Source organism: Diadema setosum, chromosome 8 (assembly GCF_964275005.1).
Source record: "Diadema setosum chromosome 8, eeDiaSeto1, whole genome shotgun sequence".
NCBI lineage: Eukaryota > Metazoa > Echinodermata > Echinoidea > Diadematoida > Diadematidae > Diadema > Diadema setosum.
The window spans coordinates 12,366,300-12,386,161 of NC_092692.1; the positions used below are offsets into that span (position 1 = coordinate 12,366,300).

Here is a 19,862-nt window from a genome sequence, read left to right on the forward strand (position 1 = left end):
GTAATGGAATAAATATGCATGTGTATAGGCAACATTCGTTGTATAATGTGGTTACAAACATTCTTTCCTTGTCCTCGTGGTATGTAGTTTGTGTGTGTTTGTGTGTGTTTGTGTGCAGTTATGGGTGCATGCATGTGAATGTAATATAAATTGGATTACAGAATGCAAGTACATTGTTCCAAAATTGTTAATCTGTTCATATGGCTACATACAGATGGAACATACCGGTAACAAGTGGCTTTTCCTTATGCAATAACAATGCCCTCATGGTATGTAGTTTGTGTGTTTGTGTGTGTGTGTGTGTATATATGTGTGTGTGAGTATGTGTTTGCAGTTATGTATGGGTTACAGAATTGCTATCGGGTAAATGAACATAACCAACATGGCTTTTCCTCATGCAGTAACAATGCCCCCATTATTATAATTATGTAAAACTAAATGGCAGTGAAATCCCACATTCTGCACACCCTACACTCTCTCTCCACACTGCTCCTCGACTGCCAGCCACAGCACAACAGACACAACATAATTTTATTGACATGGATGGTGGACTTTTGCTGTCCGTGTTGATTAATGTACAGTTCTGGTTGAGGTGAGGATTTAGCTTTTAACATTTTGCAAAATATTCAGAAACAACTCTATGAGATGTCAAAAAGCATACAATTCTAAGGGGAATCAAAAGTTTATCTGATGAAAATCAGTTTTGAAATGACTAAGATATCCAAAACAAGGTGAAACAAAGAGATCCTAATAAAAGACGTGGCCTCTCACCTTTTATTGTTATCACTTTTTTTTTTTGTTGATATCTCAGCCATTTGACACCGATTTTCATCAAATAAACGTTAAATCCTTCTTAAAATTACACACTCTTTCATATTTCATGAGGTTCCTCATTATCTCACTTGGGAATGTTATACACGTAACACCTGAATCCACACCTCAACCAGTACTGTACAGTCCCTTTAAGCCATCTCTGCTCGTTGGTTTGCTGCTTTACTCATGGTCCATGTTAAAAACTACACACAAACAAAAACGTTAACACGTACTACATACACTCCATGAACATCCACACACACACACACACTTTTACATATTTATGCATACAGTAGTACAGACCCATACACAGGCCATTTTATAATCTTATCTTTATCATCCAAGTACAACTTTACTGTAAAACCAGAAATTTTCGCAAGCATGAGACCTTTGCAAATTTCTTGAGGAAAGAAGCTTCCCAAAAGTCAAATGCATGTAAAAATTCACCAGATCCGTATGTTACAAGTACATGTAGCATACTCATAAATTTTTCGGTGGTCGGCAATTCAGGAAAGTTTCATGCCGCGGATATTTGTGGCTTTACAGTATTCTATTGAATACAAAAAAACAACTAAATGCAGTACACTATTGAAGAGACAGGAAATCTGAACTTCTCCATGGAACAAATCACATTATTTATTGTCCATTTGCCTGTAACATAACCACTGTAGCAAACACAGTGACATTGGCAATTATACCAGTAGCAATAATGCAATAAATCACATGCAATGTGCACATATGCCTTTTTTCTTCAAAGAGAAAACATGACATTTTACTATTGAAGATGTCAGCAATACCTCAGTATTGAAACTTTAGATTAATTTCTCATATTGAATATTTACCATCAAATTCAAGTTCGTATGTTTTTTACACATCTTGGGACTGCAAAATCATCAGACACACAGGAAGACAATTTAAAGGATACAAATCAAAAGAGGGAAGATGGGGTAAACAAATATATTGCCAAAGATTATCCTCTAGAAACTGTAACACACCTCACTACAGCATTTGATTGACTTTTCTTTTTAAAAGCAAATCTCTACTTTGGAGTGTATGATACGCAAATCACATGAAGTGATATGTTTCAATGTCATGCATGTAATGAGCACTCAAAAATGAAAAACAAACATGATTTATGGTTAGAACTCAGCTACACAGGGAGACGTCTGTTGATGTAACAATGACATACCTTTTAATAGAGATCAAAGAATCTGGAAAGGAAAAGATCAAACAATCCCAAACCGAAGAGTGCTTGGTAGGATACTTTCGATAATGGCCACAAAAAAAGAAAAACACATAGACTTCCCAGTTCTTACTAATCTGCCATCAGAATTCCAAAGAAAATGTCATGATGTCAATTTAACAAATACACTGTACCTGAAAGGAAAGCTTGCATCCTTAGGAACAAAGTCGGATCTTAATCACAGGAGCAACATGCCAACAAAGAGGATTAAGTCTCTATGTGCGTGTGTGTGCTTGAGGAAGTTTTGGTGCCTGACAAAATGAACTGTTGGTGCAATATGCAGTCTTGCATTCTGTAAAACATTCACACTTAAATGCAGTTTTGATATTTTTCCCCAATAAAGCTTTGTCCCTTCAACGTCAGTTTACATACCCCTAGAAAGCTGGGCTCAAGAAAAGAAAAAAAAAAATGAATGAGTACATGGGTAAGAGTATAAAAACAACAGAGCAAAAATTTATGCTCAATAACTTGGATGTGAATATCCAATTCTCTCTCAGTCATAAGTTTTACATCATCACGGAGGAACCAACAAAGCAATCATGCTTTGCATCATCTGAAACGATAAAATAGGTGGCTATGTCGATATCACCATTAAACTTGCTTTTTTGATGCCACATTTCCCCTTTTCCCATCTTCTTGTACATGTACCTCTGCATTACAAGTAGCCCAGCTTGTAACCTTTTTGGTGTGCTACATCACATAGCAAAGAATATGTATGAACACACATTATATACATTCCTTTCAAATTTTGCTACTTACAAGAATATGCAACATGGCACAAAGGAGGTAGATCTGATGCCCTTATCATCTGTAGAACTGCATTATTTTGTTGCCAAACTTTCTTACTCACTTGATCCCATTAATGAAACTGAGGCCACTTACACATGTGATCTAGTTCAAAACGTCATCTGAAAATGACAATATGTACAAAGCTCTCCTCATCTAGAAGTGTCAGAAACCCATTCAAACAAGACGAAAATGAAAATTCTTCACCTTTGCGCTTACAATGCCAACATGCTAGGGGAGGAGACTGAATATTCTAATCTAGCGAAAATATGATGAGCAAAATGTGAAATGGAACAGAAGACGAGTACATGTCTGAAAGCCAAGGGACAGGCTTTGACAAAGGATTCAAAAGGGAGGGAGGCATGAAAGTTCTCCAGAGTGACTTATCATGCACAAAATAAGATAGTCTACAGGGCAAAATGAAAAATGTGCAATTCAATAATTTGGGCCGTGTGGAGGTATGAAACGTTAAGATGAAATGAGGATGATTGTTGACAGATGCTGTTCTCATCATGCTAATAATGCACACTAGTAACGTAATACAACTTGACGGAAAGTTTCTTGTGGCTTTCTGGTCTGAGATAATTCCATGCACAACTACATGTAACTTTTATCCACTTTATGCACACTTACATAACATGAAAAAGGCAAGACTTGTAGTCATTTAAATGTAAAGTACAGAGCTCTGCATCATTAAACCTCACAGTGGTGGCTAGTACTATACATGCCATATATTTTGCAACTCTGGACTTGTTAGACATTTTCACTTGTGGATGAATTCACGATCAAGAACCGCAATGATGGAATGAGAAAGAAGTATTATCACTTTCAAGAGAAAAATTGACAACTTCCCACCTTAGATACAATATAAGACACATTTGTGTTATGGGAAGCAATATTTTTGCCGGGTGCTAATTTCATGAAAATTGGTCAACTTATTAGTCAACAAAATAAAAATAAAAGCAGCAAAACATACCACATATACAGGACACCTCCACATGTACTTGTAACCAATCACCATGAAACCATTATAAAGTCACAGAACATCAATTTCTCATTTTGGTAGACTTTCAGCAAAGGGGCTATCCACCAGAAAAACACAATCTTAAAACTGAAACATTTTTTGACAACTAAATAAAAACAGAAGGTATTTGAAACATCAACTTCCACATTAAGAACAGATCTTTATATTCTTATTTTCAGCCAAATCACCTAATTTTGCTAATTTTTCAGCTCTCATATCTGTGACTTGATTAGGGAAGCATAGTGATGGGTCATATACATTACCCATACATTTCTTGGTGCACATTAAACTAGCAACCCCAGCTAATATTTCACCTTAACTTAACTACAATCAGCTGATAATGTAAGTCTAGTACTCCTTTATCAATTCATTAACAAAAGTTACAATTGAACATTCCCTTTTTCGTAAATTCAATGTCTGCATCAGATCTCCCCCCTTTTACATTTTCCCGGTAACTGTTCATGACTATACCACACTTGACAGAATTCTGCTATTTGTTTGAATAGTTATAAAACTTTTTAAAAAATGTCAAACTTTGTTAAACAATATCAAACTTGATTTCTACAATAACAACCTTGTTTTCTACCTGATGTACCCTTGTATTAAAGGAATTATTTGGACTATCATGCCTTAATCTCATCATTTGATTGAGAGCTGTTGTATTCTAAACACATTGCAGAAAACTATCCTTTAGCCTGGAACCAATTACCTTAATCTACGGATCACAAGTCTACTAATTTCATCTTTGCATGGTCGTAGATACATTAAAAACGTGTTGTTGCTTTACATTGCATATTGTTCTCCAAGAATGAAACTACAAAATAATCATGCAGGGATAGACAGATGACTATCTATCAGCTGGGATGACCCACCACTACGTGGCAGATGGATTCAAGTGACATAAACAGGGCAAAGATATAGGCAAACTACTCAACATACATATCTTCATGAAGCAATATTCCCCCCAAGAAAAAGAAAGAATTACACCTCTTCATATTTCTCAAAGAAGTCCTTCAGATGTACAGATTCACAACAAATTCTATACAAATTACATGTGTCATATGATTGTCTCGCACTGTTCTGCCGATACCAAATCTAATCATGACAGAAACAAAGTATGACATAAGTTCAAAGATGCATACAACTCGCTACAATGTTCCTATCAAAGATGGACATTATGACCTTCCTCATAAACATACCTGTTTGTAGAAGTGGTACGCTGATCTCTGCATTAAAACATCTTTCACAACTGCTGCTCAAAAAGGAGATAAAAGACTTGATATCACATATTTCACGCAAAAAAAAAAAAAAAGGGTAAATGCTCTTTTCGATGTGTATTTCCTGAAGGTTATTGGATGTCACATTTAAATTTGGACTATACGCAGCAGAAATGTACTTCCCAACTACTACAACAAAATACAGCAGAGGCTAACATCATCAAAAGTAGCAACATACAACAGCTACATAGGGCCTAAAAACAACTCATAATTGCACTGTCAAACTTATATTCACAGGTCAAGTAGAGAGAGATTTCAAAATGTTTTTCTTCGACCCTGATCAAAGTGATTTTCTCTGGGTGCATTATGAACAGAAAAACAAGAATGATAAGTTCTTCATAAAAGACTTATCGAAATAGGAATGGTTTCAATCCACACAAAAGTACCCACCCTGGTGTGTGCCCTACTTTGACTAGAAGCAAAGAAAGTTGATTATTTTTACAAAGGGGGGAACTTTTTTACTTATCTTTAGAGATTAGAGTTTTTAACTTTTGGCCGACTTTGTTTTGCATTGTCTCAGGTTGGATGACAACGTTCTAGAGATGCACAATCGCTCACACATATTAATATATAACCTATCAATAGTTCGAAGCCTTGATTTCCATTCACGCAGATATGATCTACACACATCACAGTCGATCAACTCAATGTCAAATGACATTACACAACTGCTGAGGTTGATAGCTGGGACAAGCCATTATTCTTAGTTTCTGAGATTCAAGTTTCTAACCTATGTGAGGTAACGATGCTCCAGAGTCCCACCAAGAAACTGACGCTGCTACTCCCTTCAGGGCTGCCAAACGGAAGTGTACAACATCATCTACAGCTGGAGAAATGAAAAGAGACAGGCAATCATGGTAAAATAAAGTCAACTTGAGTATGTAAAGAACAGTAATGTTCACATCAATATCCACTTTTAAAACAATGGGCTTACTCTCTTAGAGTCAGTGCTTGATGGCTAGCTTTCCATTTGTAGTTCTTGATTATTTTGTTATACTTTCCGCATGTTTTCAACAAAAATGAAATGTGATTTTATGCTTTTTTCTTAGTTTCACTGACCATTTTTTTGTGTTTTTTTTTTTTTTTTGGTGGATTTCAATTCACAATAAGAACTTGATAACCTTCCCACCTATTTGGAGATGTACATGTACAAGGAAATCAAAATAGACAAGCATAACTATCTGTTCACTTCTGTTGAAGGCAAATCCTTATGATCCTTTGAGGAAAAGTCCATAAAATTGGCTATGGTGAAATTGAAGATTTGTTTAGCCAAGCCATACAGAAGTGCTCACAAAGGGTCTATAAAATCATGCTGATAAAACTAATCAAGTTCTGATCATGTATAGCTGTAACATTCACATGTTGGAAATTACTTTACAAACAGGGAAAAGGAAAGAGATTGATATGCAGAGATAAATATTGTAAATACTTTCTAAAGTTTTCTGAAAAGAAAAAACCCAAAGAAATAAAAAGCATTCCAACAAACCCACTGATACATGAAGAATGAAAAAAAAACAAAAAAAAACACCAACGCACATTTAGAGGGCATTACAGATTCAACAAACAATGTGTCAATCTAGACTGGCATAACATGTAGAGAGGTACCTGTGGAGGTATGTAAAAAGAACCATGTTCCATTGTCGGTAATCACTTCACGCAGGAAAAACCCAAGCCATGACACAGTGCGGCTTTGAGATGTCTCTGACTCTTTACTCTCCATGGCAAATCCTTCGCCGCTACAGCCAGGCGCTTGGCTCGCATTATATAAGCGCTTACACAGTACTTGGGCATTACCGTTCGTGCCATACCTCAGCACTAGGGTAAGCAATGGAATATTTGATATCTTTTATCTACATACAAACAGTACTCCCTTGCTGTCTGTTTCAAAACGTGAGGTTGGGGGAACTTTATGGGCAGGAGTCACATTAGGCCTGATATTGTCAGGATAATTTGCATTTAAATCAAGCAAAAATTGCAAAAAGAGGGGTGTTTTTCTCATTTCTCTCTGAGGTCAAACTCTTATGAAGGGAGTACTGTGTATCCAATTCTAGAAAATCACATGCATTACTACAGGACAAATGAAAAGGAATGGAAATGTTGTGGGGATTTTCTCATTTACCCCATTTTTTTTTTTTTTTTTTTTAAAGAAGCATGTTAGTTGTTTAAGGATGGTGGAGCATAGTTTGTTTTTCTGTGACATAACTGATTTTTATTTCATCTGAACATTTTTCCTCTTTAGAACTAAACAGGATAAGAACAATATAAGCTCTAACAATTCAAAGATGCTACTATTATGTCCTCGCATTTTTAAATGCTGAGAGTATCCCCCGGCAAATTAGACAAATGCAGTGATCAAAACTGATGGGATTTTTTTTTTCTTTGTTGTTAAATTAAACTCCCATCAAGGGGCAAAGAAGATTCAATTAGTTTTGATTTACAACCACCAAAATATGCTGCACCATCCCTCTGCACTTAAGATCAAACTGTCTTCATGCACTATCCCTTCAATCTCCCTCTTATCAACACATTCTTGCAAAATTGTATCCAGTCACAAAAATATGCAGTTTCATAAAAATGTACACTTCAATACAATGTGGCAAATTCAGATATTGCCAAATTACTTCAACAATCGATTCCACATGTTATTGTCGGCACTTTGAAATACATGGATGTTTACATAATCCAGAGGATAAGTGCATCATTTTATGATTACAATATATGTGCACAAAAATGAAAAAATCCATACCAAATATTGTATTTTGCTGGGGTAACGATGTAACTCATTGAACCCATTTTCTGCTCCATATCTAATTTTCCTATATTTGCACTTGAATTTCCACTGGCTGTCTTCATGTCCTTAGAGACAATAAATACATGAATGCTAAGTGAAGACATGCTTTTCTACATCAGCAATACATCAGTACAATTGGACATATCCTCTCACATGATTTGAGTATCTTAATGGCTGTAATGAATTACTACTACAAGCACTATGAGGGTATAGGCATGTGATGGGGAGCTTCCGTTGGATTAGAGTACATTATCATCTAAAAACGCTTATCACACGAGATCTTGCTTCCTGAAATGGCATGGTTATGACTGATGAAAAACTCTGTGTTTGACATTGTGAATATTCATTTATTGACATTCAACAGTCTTCAAGTTCCAAGCACAAAGAGACTTCTTTACTTATTTTATAACAAATGATTCTGTATTCATATTTTTGTCACTGTTTTTGCTTTTGCGTTTGGTCGTAATGTCTATAACATTAAAGCTACTCTCAGCTTGTACCAAATCATAGATCAAAACATAATGCCTCCGGCCACTTCGTTGGCGGAGGCATAAAAATGTCTTTTAGTTGGATTTTAGAAATTTTCATTAATCCTGATCTCCTCTCCCTGGTAGGATACACCAGAAGATGCTGTGTTGCTCAAATAAAACAAAGCATTGTCGTCATACTAGTACCCAATGCTTCAAATCAGAAAGCAAGCTGGATGACATGGCAGTTTCTTCAAATCTCGCATGAAAGTGTCCATCACATGATGGGCATCGATCAACACGCTCCTCACTTCCACATACCTCTGATCTACGCTGGAGGGAAGTGTGTGAGGATCCAAGAACGATTGTTGTTGTATTCTGAGCAAGTCAGAGGCGGCGCTACAGTTATGGGGCATACTGTACCTGGAGAAACATTACTCATATCAAGACACAACATTCTCATCAAACGACAAGTGTCAAGTTTGGGTTGATTAGTACATAACAGGACATGAGATAATGCACTGGTTGATAGTATGCTATCTTGTTTGTTTTTCTTTTATTTCCATCAGGGAGTGGGGGTATTTCTTCCTTTTTTTTTTCAGGGCTTCTCTTTGACAAACTAAAAATTATCAGGGGTAAGCTGCCCAGATAAAAATTGGATGTTTGGAATGACAGCAATGTATGGCTTTTTCATGGTCTGAAGAAATGTTGATGGCATGATGTTCTGGGACCAGAGGAAAGGGGGAGGGGTCACTCACCTGTTGCGGTAACAAGAGTCACCTTGAGGGGTTTAAAACGCCGGCACTTCTTCCTTGGCATCTGCCTCCTCTTCCTCCTCCTCCTTCATACCGTCGGCTGGATCTTCATTCTCTGGGCTATCTCCGGCATCGTGATCCACACCTTTGTCTTCATTGGGCTGGCTTGGAGCGTCAGTATCCATCTTGGTCTCTGCAAACATAAGTCAACGGATGAATGAATGAAGAAATGACTGTAAACAACTAATTTTTCTTTCAACTGGAATACAAATCAGCACATGGTACATTCAATACAGATGCCTTGGAGGATAATCTGCACTTCAAGGAACTTCCCTATTTGCATCAATAGCACAGTCATGCCTTGGACAGGAGTAACTTCTCTACACACAAAGTAAACAGTAAGACTGCCTTTTCAAAATAAATTATCAGCAAAAACACTCAAGCAAAGGCCACCTTTCAAGGAAAGTCCTACTGGTACTTCCAAACGCTCTTACTCAAACTGAGTTGGAAATTTCCCTCATTCTCAATATCCCATTTCACAGAAGGCAACTTAACTTTCCAGTCTGTCATGAACGCAGAAATTACAGTCATGGGATGATATCAGAACAAGTTAAATATCTGCTGATTTAATGAAATAAAGACTTATTTTATGATTGGTGTATTTCAACTCCTTGCCTAGGACATCAAGGTAACATCATATATTTTTCCTAGAAATCTGAAAGGGCATTTTGCAAATACTACTATCTTCTGTTACACGCACAACAGATGTTTCTGCAGCCAAACTTTCCTGTCACTGAAATGTAAAGTGCTCTTTGCTTTCAAAATCTTGCTAGCAACGGCAAAATCAAAACAAAACAAAGCGAAACAAAACAAAATCAATCCCCCCCCCAAAAAAAAACCCAACAACAACTGGACTGCAATGATTCAACCAATCACACTTATTGTAGTGAAACTATGCATTCAACATACAAATCTTGAGCAATAATCACTCCATCAGTCCACAGTTCTACACAGAGGTTCCAACATTAAAACCTTACCCTCTTCATCCTGGTGAGCAGGCTTTTCATCGCCGGTGACTGCGTCATCATCTCTATGATTATGTTCCGACTTTTCCCGGGACTGAGACTTTGACCTCGATCTCGACCTTGACCTTGACCTGGCCTTCTCACTGTTACTTCTTTTTCCCCGATCAGACTTCTCCTTGCTATGACTGCGTCTTCTATTTGAAATAGGGGGGGGGGGGGGGAGTGTAAAAGGCATGGAACAAAGACTTGCCGTAAAAGAATGTACAAAAATCTTATTAATGCTGCACATGTATAATCAGGTTTTCCCTTTTGAATTGTGCATGTACAGGAGTGTTTTCTCCTTGCATGTTCGGAAACATCCCATTTACAAACTGGCACACATTTGTTGTTGTTGTTGAGATGTACGATAATAGGCAGGGTTACATGCTCAAATTGATTGGGTTCTTAATCAATTTGCTTCAGACAGCTTTTTAAATCTCGTGTTATCATTTTTAGAGATGCAACAGGATGTAAAAGGGTAAATTTTCATGTGACTAAGTTTGTGCATTTAGTCAAGTCAGAGAAAATCTGCATGTTCTTCATTTTGCCTCTTGTCCACATATCAGTTACTGCTAACTTGAAATTGTGTGTACAGCATAATGAAAAAATTCTTTTGTCTGTTTTCATGTTCATATTTCCACACCACATACTATTCCATGTTATGCTTCATTACTATTATACAGAAAATATTCTTTAAAAAAGTAGATTATCTTACCTGTCCCTCTCATCATCATGATTTTTGTCATGTGACCGGTCATGTGACCGGTCACGTGACCGCTCCCTTGACCTCCTCTCGCTCTTCTCTTTTGATTCACTGGATCTGTGCTTGTCGTGAGAGCTCTCCTTCTTGCGGTCATGCTTGCGATCTCTGGAGCGACTCCGGTCTCTTCGGCGGTCATCGCGGTCGCGGCTGTGCCTCCTGTCGCGGGACCGGCTCCTCCTGCGGTCGCGAGACCTGCTGCGCCTGCGGTCTTTGGAACGGCTGCGCCTGCGATCCCGCGACCGGCTGCGCTTGCGATCCCGAGACCTGCTACGACGGCGTTCCCGGGACCTGCTGCGACGACGATCACGAGAACGACTTCTCCTACGATCCCTAGATCTGGAACGAGACCTCCTTCGAGACCTCTCCTTTTCTCTCTGTCGGTCCCTTTCCTTTCGTCTCTCTTCCCTCTCTCTTTCCCTTTCTTTTTCCTTCTCTCTTTCCCGACGTCTTCTTTCTTCTCTTTCCTTTTCCCTTTCTTTCTCCCTGTCTTCCCTTTCTTTTCTGATTTTCTCTTCCCGGTCCAAGATTTCCTTGTTTTTCTTGTTCTGAGTCAAATGAAGACAAAATCAAAATAGGAAATTCAGAAAAATGAAATATAGATACATGAAGGTGCTCTTCATTGCAACAAATGAAGTCCACAAAAATATAGGGTATATCATGCAATTGTTGTTTTCCAAATTGCATGAATAACAAATCAAATTCTCAAATACAAAATGTCATATGATATTCAGGAAATACCTTTCCTGCACAAATTGTCTGGAGGATTCATGACTGCATGTATTTCTTGCATTAACTGTTCAGATACAATCATGTTTCATTAGCATGAGAGTATAACAATTTATCATTGTGAAATTATTTGATCTAAAAACAACAACATTAACGGCATTATTTACCATTTGCAGATGAAACAAAAACCTAGCTTTAGGGCTTAAAAATAGTTCTAAAATGTGAGTTTGGGATAGAAACGCCCAATATAAAAGTGTCAATCAGTATAATCAATATTAAGTATTGCTAAATATACAAAATGTGAAAAAAAAATGTTTCTAGAATATATTCTCTACAGTTAAGGTTTATGAGAAAAATACTGATATCTCCTTATATTTTAGGCTTTATTGTGAAATTTTTTATATGGCAGGATGTTTTTTGTTACAACTGACCTACAAATATGCATTTAACGTGATAACTCAAACATTTTTAAAATCACTGCTCTCAATGGTAACCAGTACCTTTAACAGAAAACAATGTAGCACTAAACAAGTATGACTTGAGCGTAAACGTAAAGCAAGGTCTTACCTTGATCTCCTCTATAGTTGACTTGATCTTGGCAAACCCCATGTGCTGTTTGCCCATCAAATGGTCGTCCACCCTGGTCTGGGAGTCGCCCACTATGAGAAAGGCACCGCAGACTTCACAAACCTCCATCTGCTTTTCCTGAGATAGGATTGTATCTAACGCCTCCTCGGATGCCTGCAGATACAATGTCAACCACACCGTCAGTTCTTTCCTTTTCTAAATCCTAATAGGACAGCCGGCAGGCAAATATTCTGGACATTCTGGCCCAACTTATGCAAAACTGGATAAATGAGGATCTTTGTTACACCATCAATCCCTTACAATGAATTAACAACCAGGGCTCGACACTAACTTTTTTGTTTGGTGGCCCGATGGGGCCACCAAAATCCTCAATTTCAAATTTTTGGTGGCCCGAGAGAAAAATTTGGTGGCCCCGAAAAAAAACACAATAAAAAACATTAAAAGTCTGGTGTTTTTTTTTTTAATGAGTCAAATATCTAAGTTTTATCCAGTCATAGTAAGAATTGGAAGTTGGACATACATCTACTCGTAAATAAACCTCAACAAACTCGCAACACTCACTCTCAGGCACTCATTCAGTCCTTTTCATCCATCCTTTAAACAAATATAACTGCTAATTTCCGGCGCAAAAAGTTTCGAATTAATTGACGTACTTTTCAAAAAAATTTGGTGGCCCGAGGCGGGCCACCAAATTCGCCCTTTTTTGAAATTTGGTGGCCCGACTTTCAATTTTGGTGGCCCCGGGCCACCGGGCCACCGTTAGTGTCGAGCCCTGACAACACTTCAACTTTGCATCAAACCTTGCATTTGATCAAGAATGACAGGTGATTCTGATCGATAGTAAATTCTGTAAAATTGATTATTACTTTGCAATTTGTATTCACATATTTATTATAAAATCATATCTCTCTTATCACAGTATTGTGAGTTGTAATAACTAAGCAAAGATGACTTTCCTGGGATCAGTGTCACATCAATTGCTAAATCCAAGGGAAAAATGACTTTTCTTGTGTTTCGAAATAAAAATTCCATAAGAGCTGCATGGCATCGGGATAATCATCCAATCTGATTTGCATTTTTAATCACGACCGACATCAACATTTCGTGAGAACACAAATGCCATATTCAAACTTCCATAGCTTCCTATTTTGAATGTCTGATGTCAATGGAATATTCAAAGGTATACACATCTGATGCTATCTCATCTACTCAGTATTTGGGTCAACTCGTAGTGTATGGAATAGCATCCCCGTCTAGTATGCACTTACAGCCTGCAATTCATTCCTCTCCTGGGTGAGTTTGTCGCACATCTTCATCATGTTCTCGGCCTCCTCCACCCGCCCCTCACAGCCCAACTCTTCCACCTGTTCCAGCAGGCTCTTGATTCTCTCCGTCAGGATGCGGATCTGTTCCTCCTCTCCGCCTCGGCTCGGTGCAGTGAGCTGGGGTTGGAAAGAGCAAAGAATCTTAGCATGACGACGATGATGATGATAATAATGCTACACTAGAAAAGCACTCGGAGAGCGCAGACCTCTGCCAAGCAGCTCATTTTCACCCATATGTACGCATGCTGAAAAATCGCCCAATATTTCCAATGATAAAGAAGTCTTGTGTTTAACTCATCAGCTTCCTGCTGCATGGTGCCTCATGCAGGGCATGCGCTTTAGTACACATATGCAAACCTCACTTATACTGCACAGCTTGAACTCCCAAGTTTATTGACCCTATATGCCAAAAGAAAAAAAATAGTCCTTCAAAAATTCATTAAAATTCCCATATCATTACCAAAATTTAATCATTCATTTCTTGTGTCTCTCTAAACTTTTTCTGTAAGTTTCATTCAAAGCCATTCACAACTTTTGGAATGACTTTGTAAACAGACAGGCAAACAAACAAGCAAACAAACAAACAAACACGGGTAAAAAAATATAACCCCCTTGGCAGAGGCAATAATTGACAAAGAGTGCATGGTGATATAAACAACAGTCCTGTCTTGGTGAATGCTGTTCAGCAAACTGATGTGGCAAACGTAACTTGGAAATACCGGTAAGAACCCAATCTCCAGTGACACACAAAATGGCACTCAAGACACATTCATACAAATTTTCGAACTTGCTTACGTTGGGTCTGTTGCTGTTGAGAGCCAGTCTGGAGTGACCTCTCTTGATGCGTTTCTCGACATCACTCATGATCTGCTGCAAGTACTGCATGAAGCCCTCTTCATAGCCCATTCTCTGGAACCGACTGCTCTCTTTGTACCTTAATCAAGAAGAAAAGAAATATGACTGAGATTTAACATGGCTTTTCCAATTTCATGGGCACAATAGAGTTACATGCAGTTAGCCTTGTAACTACATTTATAGTACAGCTTTGGTTCTGAGACAGCTGGTGACAAAACTGGTTTGCAACCATTCAAATTGAAAAAATAAATAAATAAATAAAAGAAGCTTCAATGTACTATGAAGGATATTTGCCTTTGTACAAACGATGAGAATGATTATTTTCATTACAAAGTCATTCATGTACAAGGTTGTTAAAACATGATTACACTGTATTCTTGTATGATTATCTGTACACGTGTAAGTACTTTTGTGCTAATGTCACAGGAATGTTAAAGGTAGGGATACCTTTTACAGAACTCCCAAAATGCAGCAAAACATTAAATATGAACCTCATGGGACTTGTTTAGGCCACTGCTTAGAAATTTGGAAGTCAACAGTTGTCTACAATTTGAATAATGCACAAAACTCAACTACTCAGTAGTTCTGTGTGTCAGCCACACTTAAGCCTTTTTGTTGCAGTCTTCTGTATTTTTTTATCTATAAATACAAATCTAAAAGTATAAGAGCTGATGTAATAACATATAGAGTGTGTGGCAAGAATGTATATAGAAATGTTTGTAAGTTTTGATGAACTTTATTCACAAAATATACATGGAGGACACACATGCAGTGCATGGGTCTGCAAAGGTAGCCTAGTAATGTACTGGAGTTTACGGTGAGCCCCGTAAAGAATTCAATTCAAAATCTAACGGTCAATAAAAATGTACTAAATGTTACCTTCCACTTTCAATACTTTATGGGAGTTTCTGAAATGATACTCTCTTCAACATACCACTGTGTTTATACAACTCTTCATTTAAGGCATGCAAATGGGATTCCCTACCTTTAAGCTGACCCACATTTTCTCTTCTCGTACTTTTCAACTGAGTAAAGGTCTTTACAAAGAAGTTTATCATCTTTATACATAGATGTGGGTAGTAAGTTTTATTCAAATGCATTGCACCACATAAATTCAAAGCATATCTCTAAGGGCTTTTTATCATAACTTCCATCTTTTTCTCACATAACATCTACAGCTTTAGAATCTAGTAGATTTTTTAGATTTATATTCCAAATAAAAACAAAATAGATTTCATTCATATCTTCATTTCTATCTATTTTCTCTTATTTCTAAGGGCATTGTGTTTATCTTACTCTTTCTTGAGATGATCATCATGGATCTTTTCACATTGACCTGAAAATCAAGACAAAGCATTGATATCGTTATTTCAATTGCTTACTTGAGGTAATGAGGGTTGTCAACTACCACAGCAAAACACACAAACTCTACATGATTGCGGGTATACAGTATAGTATGCCTGGGGTCACAAACACATTTATTGTACATTATACGTACACAACTGGCTTATTTAGCTTTAATAAAGAATTACTTTTGACTTTCTGTTTAGTTTTAGGGTTTCAATACAACTGCATCTTGCAGTTATCTAGTGGTACCAGAGACAGCTCAAATAGTTGTAGCTTGGGGTTTGTAACTTTCTGCATGTATTGTACATACATCTCTGTCCTGAAAGCAAGAATTAGATCTTACACAATGAAGACCAAGTCATCAAGGAAAGAATGTCAGTAAACACAACTTCTGCACAGTTCAAAATCATTACAGCTCTTGTGAACCTACAATAGGTGATTCTAGCCATTTACAATCGCATATAAAGAGACGGTTAATGTCCTCAAACAAAGCTAGTCTGTGGAATGCTGTGCCTGTAGCAGCCATCATGTTATACACTACTGATTGCTTCTAACATATATTCTCAAGATAAGGTTGTCTCTGTTTTGACCATTGATTACAAGTTTGTTTACAATGTCAGAAGATGTTTCAAGATGGTGATCACAGCAGGGAGAAGAGATGCCACACTCACCTAAATCTGACCGAGTATTTACAAATAATTCGTTGGGACAGAAATCCACCAAGTAGTGCTTGCACACCTGAAAGCAAATAAACCATTGCTCATAAATCAATGTCTTTGAAAATGATGCTCAAGTGTATGACATGTAGTACTTCCTTGGTCTCTTAGTTCATACTTCAAAAGCTGCACATATTCAAAAGTACATGTCTATGCCAAATCAGGGCAAGCAGAACTCTAAAATGTTTACAACTTAGAATTCAAGTCAACACTCAGACTAGACAGAAAGATCGGTCTGTCCGGAGGAGTCTTTTATTTTTTTTTTGACGTTATCACTCTCCTCCTTAGACAGACGGAAGTTAATAGTACACATCGCTGTGTGGATGGTCTTAACCACTGTCTCTATGGAAAATTGGGTGAGGTACCTCACCCTTCTCGATTGCGTCTGATTCACGGCCCTAGGTCAGCAAATTTAAGCTTGTATAACAAAATCAACATTTCAAGAATGCACTACACTCACCAGATTAATGAATAATCCAACATTTTGGTAGAATTTTCAACGTAAAAAACACATCAACCAGCCCGTCACGTCGTCATGTTCAAACTACAGAAACATATGAATCCGTTAGCCAATCACATGCGAGGTAGTTTCTACGTATTTTTTTTAATTAAAACACGTACCTCGCATGTGATTGGCTAACAGATTCAAAATGGCGACTTACAGCTAGCGATTCTGCGTTACAACCTAACCATTAGTTACTGTATTTCGATTGCACAATGTGAGAAATTCACCCCAAGTATTGCTGCATAATGTGTCATGTCATGTCAAAGTATAACTTGTTTGAATGTCATAAAGCTGTTAGAAATTTGGTTTAGAACTCTATCGTCAGTGATCGTAACGTTTGATCTGTGCGCGACCGCTGGCAGCGCATCCACACAGGAGCCGGCATCAATGACTTCAGTCTGTATAGGAGTGGATCCGTGAAGCCAGACGCAGTGTCGCAGTCTCCTCGGAACATTTCCCCGACGACCAGATACAGACCGATCTTTCGGTCAACACTCAGACCTGCATCTAACTGCATGCAGATGCTGCAGACGTTTTACTTTTAAATTTTTTATGCCCCGTTACGCAACGGCACACTATTTAGTAAATTTACCGAAGACTAGATGGTTTACATGATCTAGAATCTAGATTCTAAACAAGTAACATTCACCAACACCCGACCTGCACGCACTCCACACTGTCTAGATATCAATAGAGTAGGGAGCTTTAGATTTTGACGCGCGGACGTTTGAGCTGACGCTTGCGCTGGACGTTCTCCTCTCCCCGCGTCATGTGGAAAAGTAGCTTCAGATTACGCTGGGACGCAACGTATAAAAAATAAAATCGCGCCCCCATGATCAGTGCATGAAGGCAAGAAGCTCTCTACGTCGCAAACTGTGCGGACGTGAAAATAGCCCAGTACGCGTAGTGAAAAACTCAGGCGACGCAAGCTAAAAATAGATTGACTTTACGCGCGCTACTGCGCACGCTCAGAACATTTTTTTTTTCCTTTGAACGTCCGCGCGTCTAAAATCTAAAGCTCCCTAGTGTCTATGACCAACGCCTGCATTGCATTACATTTAATACGTAGTAGGGCAATTCCGCAGTTAGGTGGACATGACATGGATAAAAGAAATGTGCCTCTTTATCTTACCCTTTAATCTAGGTATCAACTAATGCCATGGATGTTCATCCAATCATTAGGGTCTTTCAAATTCAGTAGATTTTATTTTTCGTATTCATTGATTTTGTGAGATCTAAAACCATCATTTAAAATGTACATGTGGGACTGGGGATGCTGAAATTCACTTAAATGCAAATTACAGTGGGTTCCTTTGAAATTTTTTCCTCAAAGTTTTGCTAAAGGGTAAAAGATGAATACATTTAAATACTCCAGAAGTCATGTGACATTTTGTCAATTACAAAAGGGTGAAATGACCTGCGGAATTACTCCGGACAAATGTAACGTTACTAACCGTAACGTTACTAACCATGCTTTTGGGGGTCTAGCTAAAAAATAATTTGTCGAACTGCTAAAAAAATTTGCATGAACATTTGTCATGATGCAATAATTGAAATTAATGCAACACTTTGTTTGAAGTAACTTGAATTTTTACACACTTTTTGTTACAAGACATTGATTTTTTTGTCATGTCCTTTTTTCGTAACGTTACTAACCAGCCCTTTAAGTTGCTATAGCAATTCTAATATTTCTTGGATTGTGTGCATTCTTTTCTGTATCATAAACCTGGGAAAGATGAACATGTTTTTGACATAATTTTGACTTGAAGTGAATAAATGGTAATTTAGTGGTAAAAACAAATATCTAAATTTGTTCAAATGTAACGTTACTAACCGCGGAATTGCCCAGTAGTAGTAGAAAGCTAGTCGTAACGTTAGTGCGTGCGTAGCCGCTAGCTAGCGGCAGCGTGATAGGAGCAACAAAATCTTTTCACGCCGCGCCATGCGGCAAGCGTTGCTCTGTGCATGCTCTACAAGTCCTGTTTGTGACCAATGACTGTGTGAGTACACGGGCCGGAGGCGGATGGCAGCTCAAAGGCGAAAAGCAGAACAAGTTGGCGCACCTGTAGCTCCACCTCTGCAAAAATGATCAGTAACAAATATATCAATACGTGCTGTAAAGATTGCTTACCTCGGCATCATTCCATTTTATTCCCGAAAACTTTTCATCTGGCAGGGCATTACGATTTTTGCCCATCAACTCGTCGAGTAGCGCTGCTGCTGCGGTCGCCATTTTCACCAATTATTGAGATCGATCCAGCTGCGTTGCTGGTCAATCGATACAACAAAAACCGATCCGATCGAAGAATCGGTACGTTACACGCTGGCGGATGATAAATTACATCATAAATTATGTAGCAAAAGTAGGTAGCTCCATGATTTAATACGTCAAAGATCCTATAGATCCTACAATTTCTAAAATCACATTCAGCGCTCTTACTTTCAAAAGATTGGTTCTAAATGTGAACATTGAAAACTACTAGATCAAAAATTCGCTTTTTATATCATATCCCACTGAAAATGAAAGACGTTATTTTTCATTAAGAAAATGGCAAGACATTTTGGTCAATCAATTATGTATATATTCACCAAGGCCTATATCTTTAATACACTTTGGAAATCAAACATTCATCTTTTTTGTGAATTAGGCCCCTACTTATTATTTCACTTACTATGGCCAAAAAGTTGTAGAATTGATGAAAACAGAAATTGTGCACATTCTTAGATGACAATTAAAGAACATTTTCTCTGAAATACAGGCCTACACTCAAGTGACTATAATACGTGAAACTTTTGCATGAAGGATTATAATAGTTT

General features: G+C 37.8%; 1 protein-coding gene across 2 annotated transcripts; it reads right to left on the bottom strand.

Annotated features, from left to right (window-relative positions):
• Positions 1 to 1,430: 1,430 nt before the first annotated feature.
• LOC140231876 (uncharacterized) lies at positions 1,431 to 19,278 on the bottom strand. 2 transcript variants are annotated; one of them, XM_072312027.1, is made up of 10 exons: positions 19,177 to 19,278; positions 16,496 to 16,562; positions 15,774 to 15,813; positions 14,418 to 14,556; positions 13,566 to 13,739; positions 12,277 to 12,450; positions 10,936 to 11,528; positions 10,194 to 10,372; positions 9,160 to 9,349; positions 1,431 to 5,969 (listed from the first exon to the last, which is right to left on the bottom strand). In XM_072312027.1, exons 1-9 carry the CDS (start codon positions 19,276 to 19,278, stop codon positions 9,192 to 9,194), a joined length of 1,626 nt encoding a protein of 541 aa, XP_072168128.1. In that variant the 3' UTR covers positions 1,431 to 5,969; positions 9,160 to 9,191. The 2 variants fall into 2 exon arrangements, with proteins under 2 accessions (XP_072168128.1, XP_072168127.1); XM_072312026.1 differs by having other exon boundaries at positions 10,194 to 10,375.
• Positions 19,279 to 19,862: the final 584 nt, after the last annotated feature.

Coding starts and splice junctions, on each gene's coding strand:
- LOC140231876 (XM_072312026.1), bottom strand. CDS start 19,278: ATGGCGACCGCAGCAGCAGCGCTACTCGACGAGTTGATGGGCAAAAAT. Junction 13,740..14,417: donor TCAACAGCAACAGACCCAAC/GTAAGCAAGTTC, acceptor TTCCAACCCCAG/CTCACTGCACCGAGCCGAGG. Junction 10,376..10,935: donor CATGATGATGAGAGGGACAG/GTAAGATAATCT, acceptor TATTTCAAATAG/AAGACGCAGTCATAGCAAGG.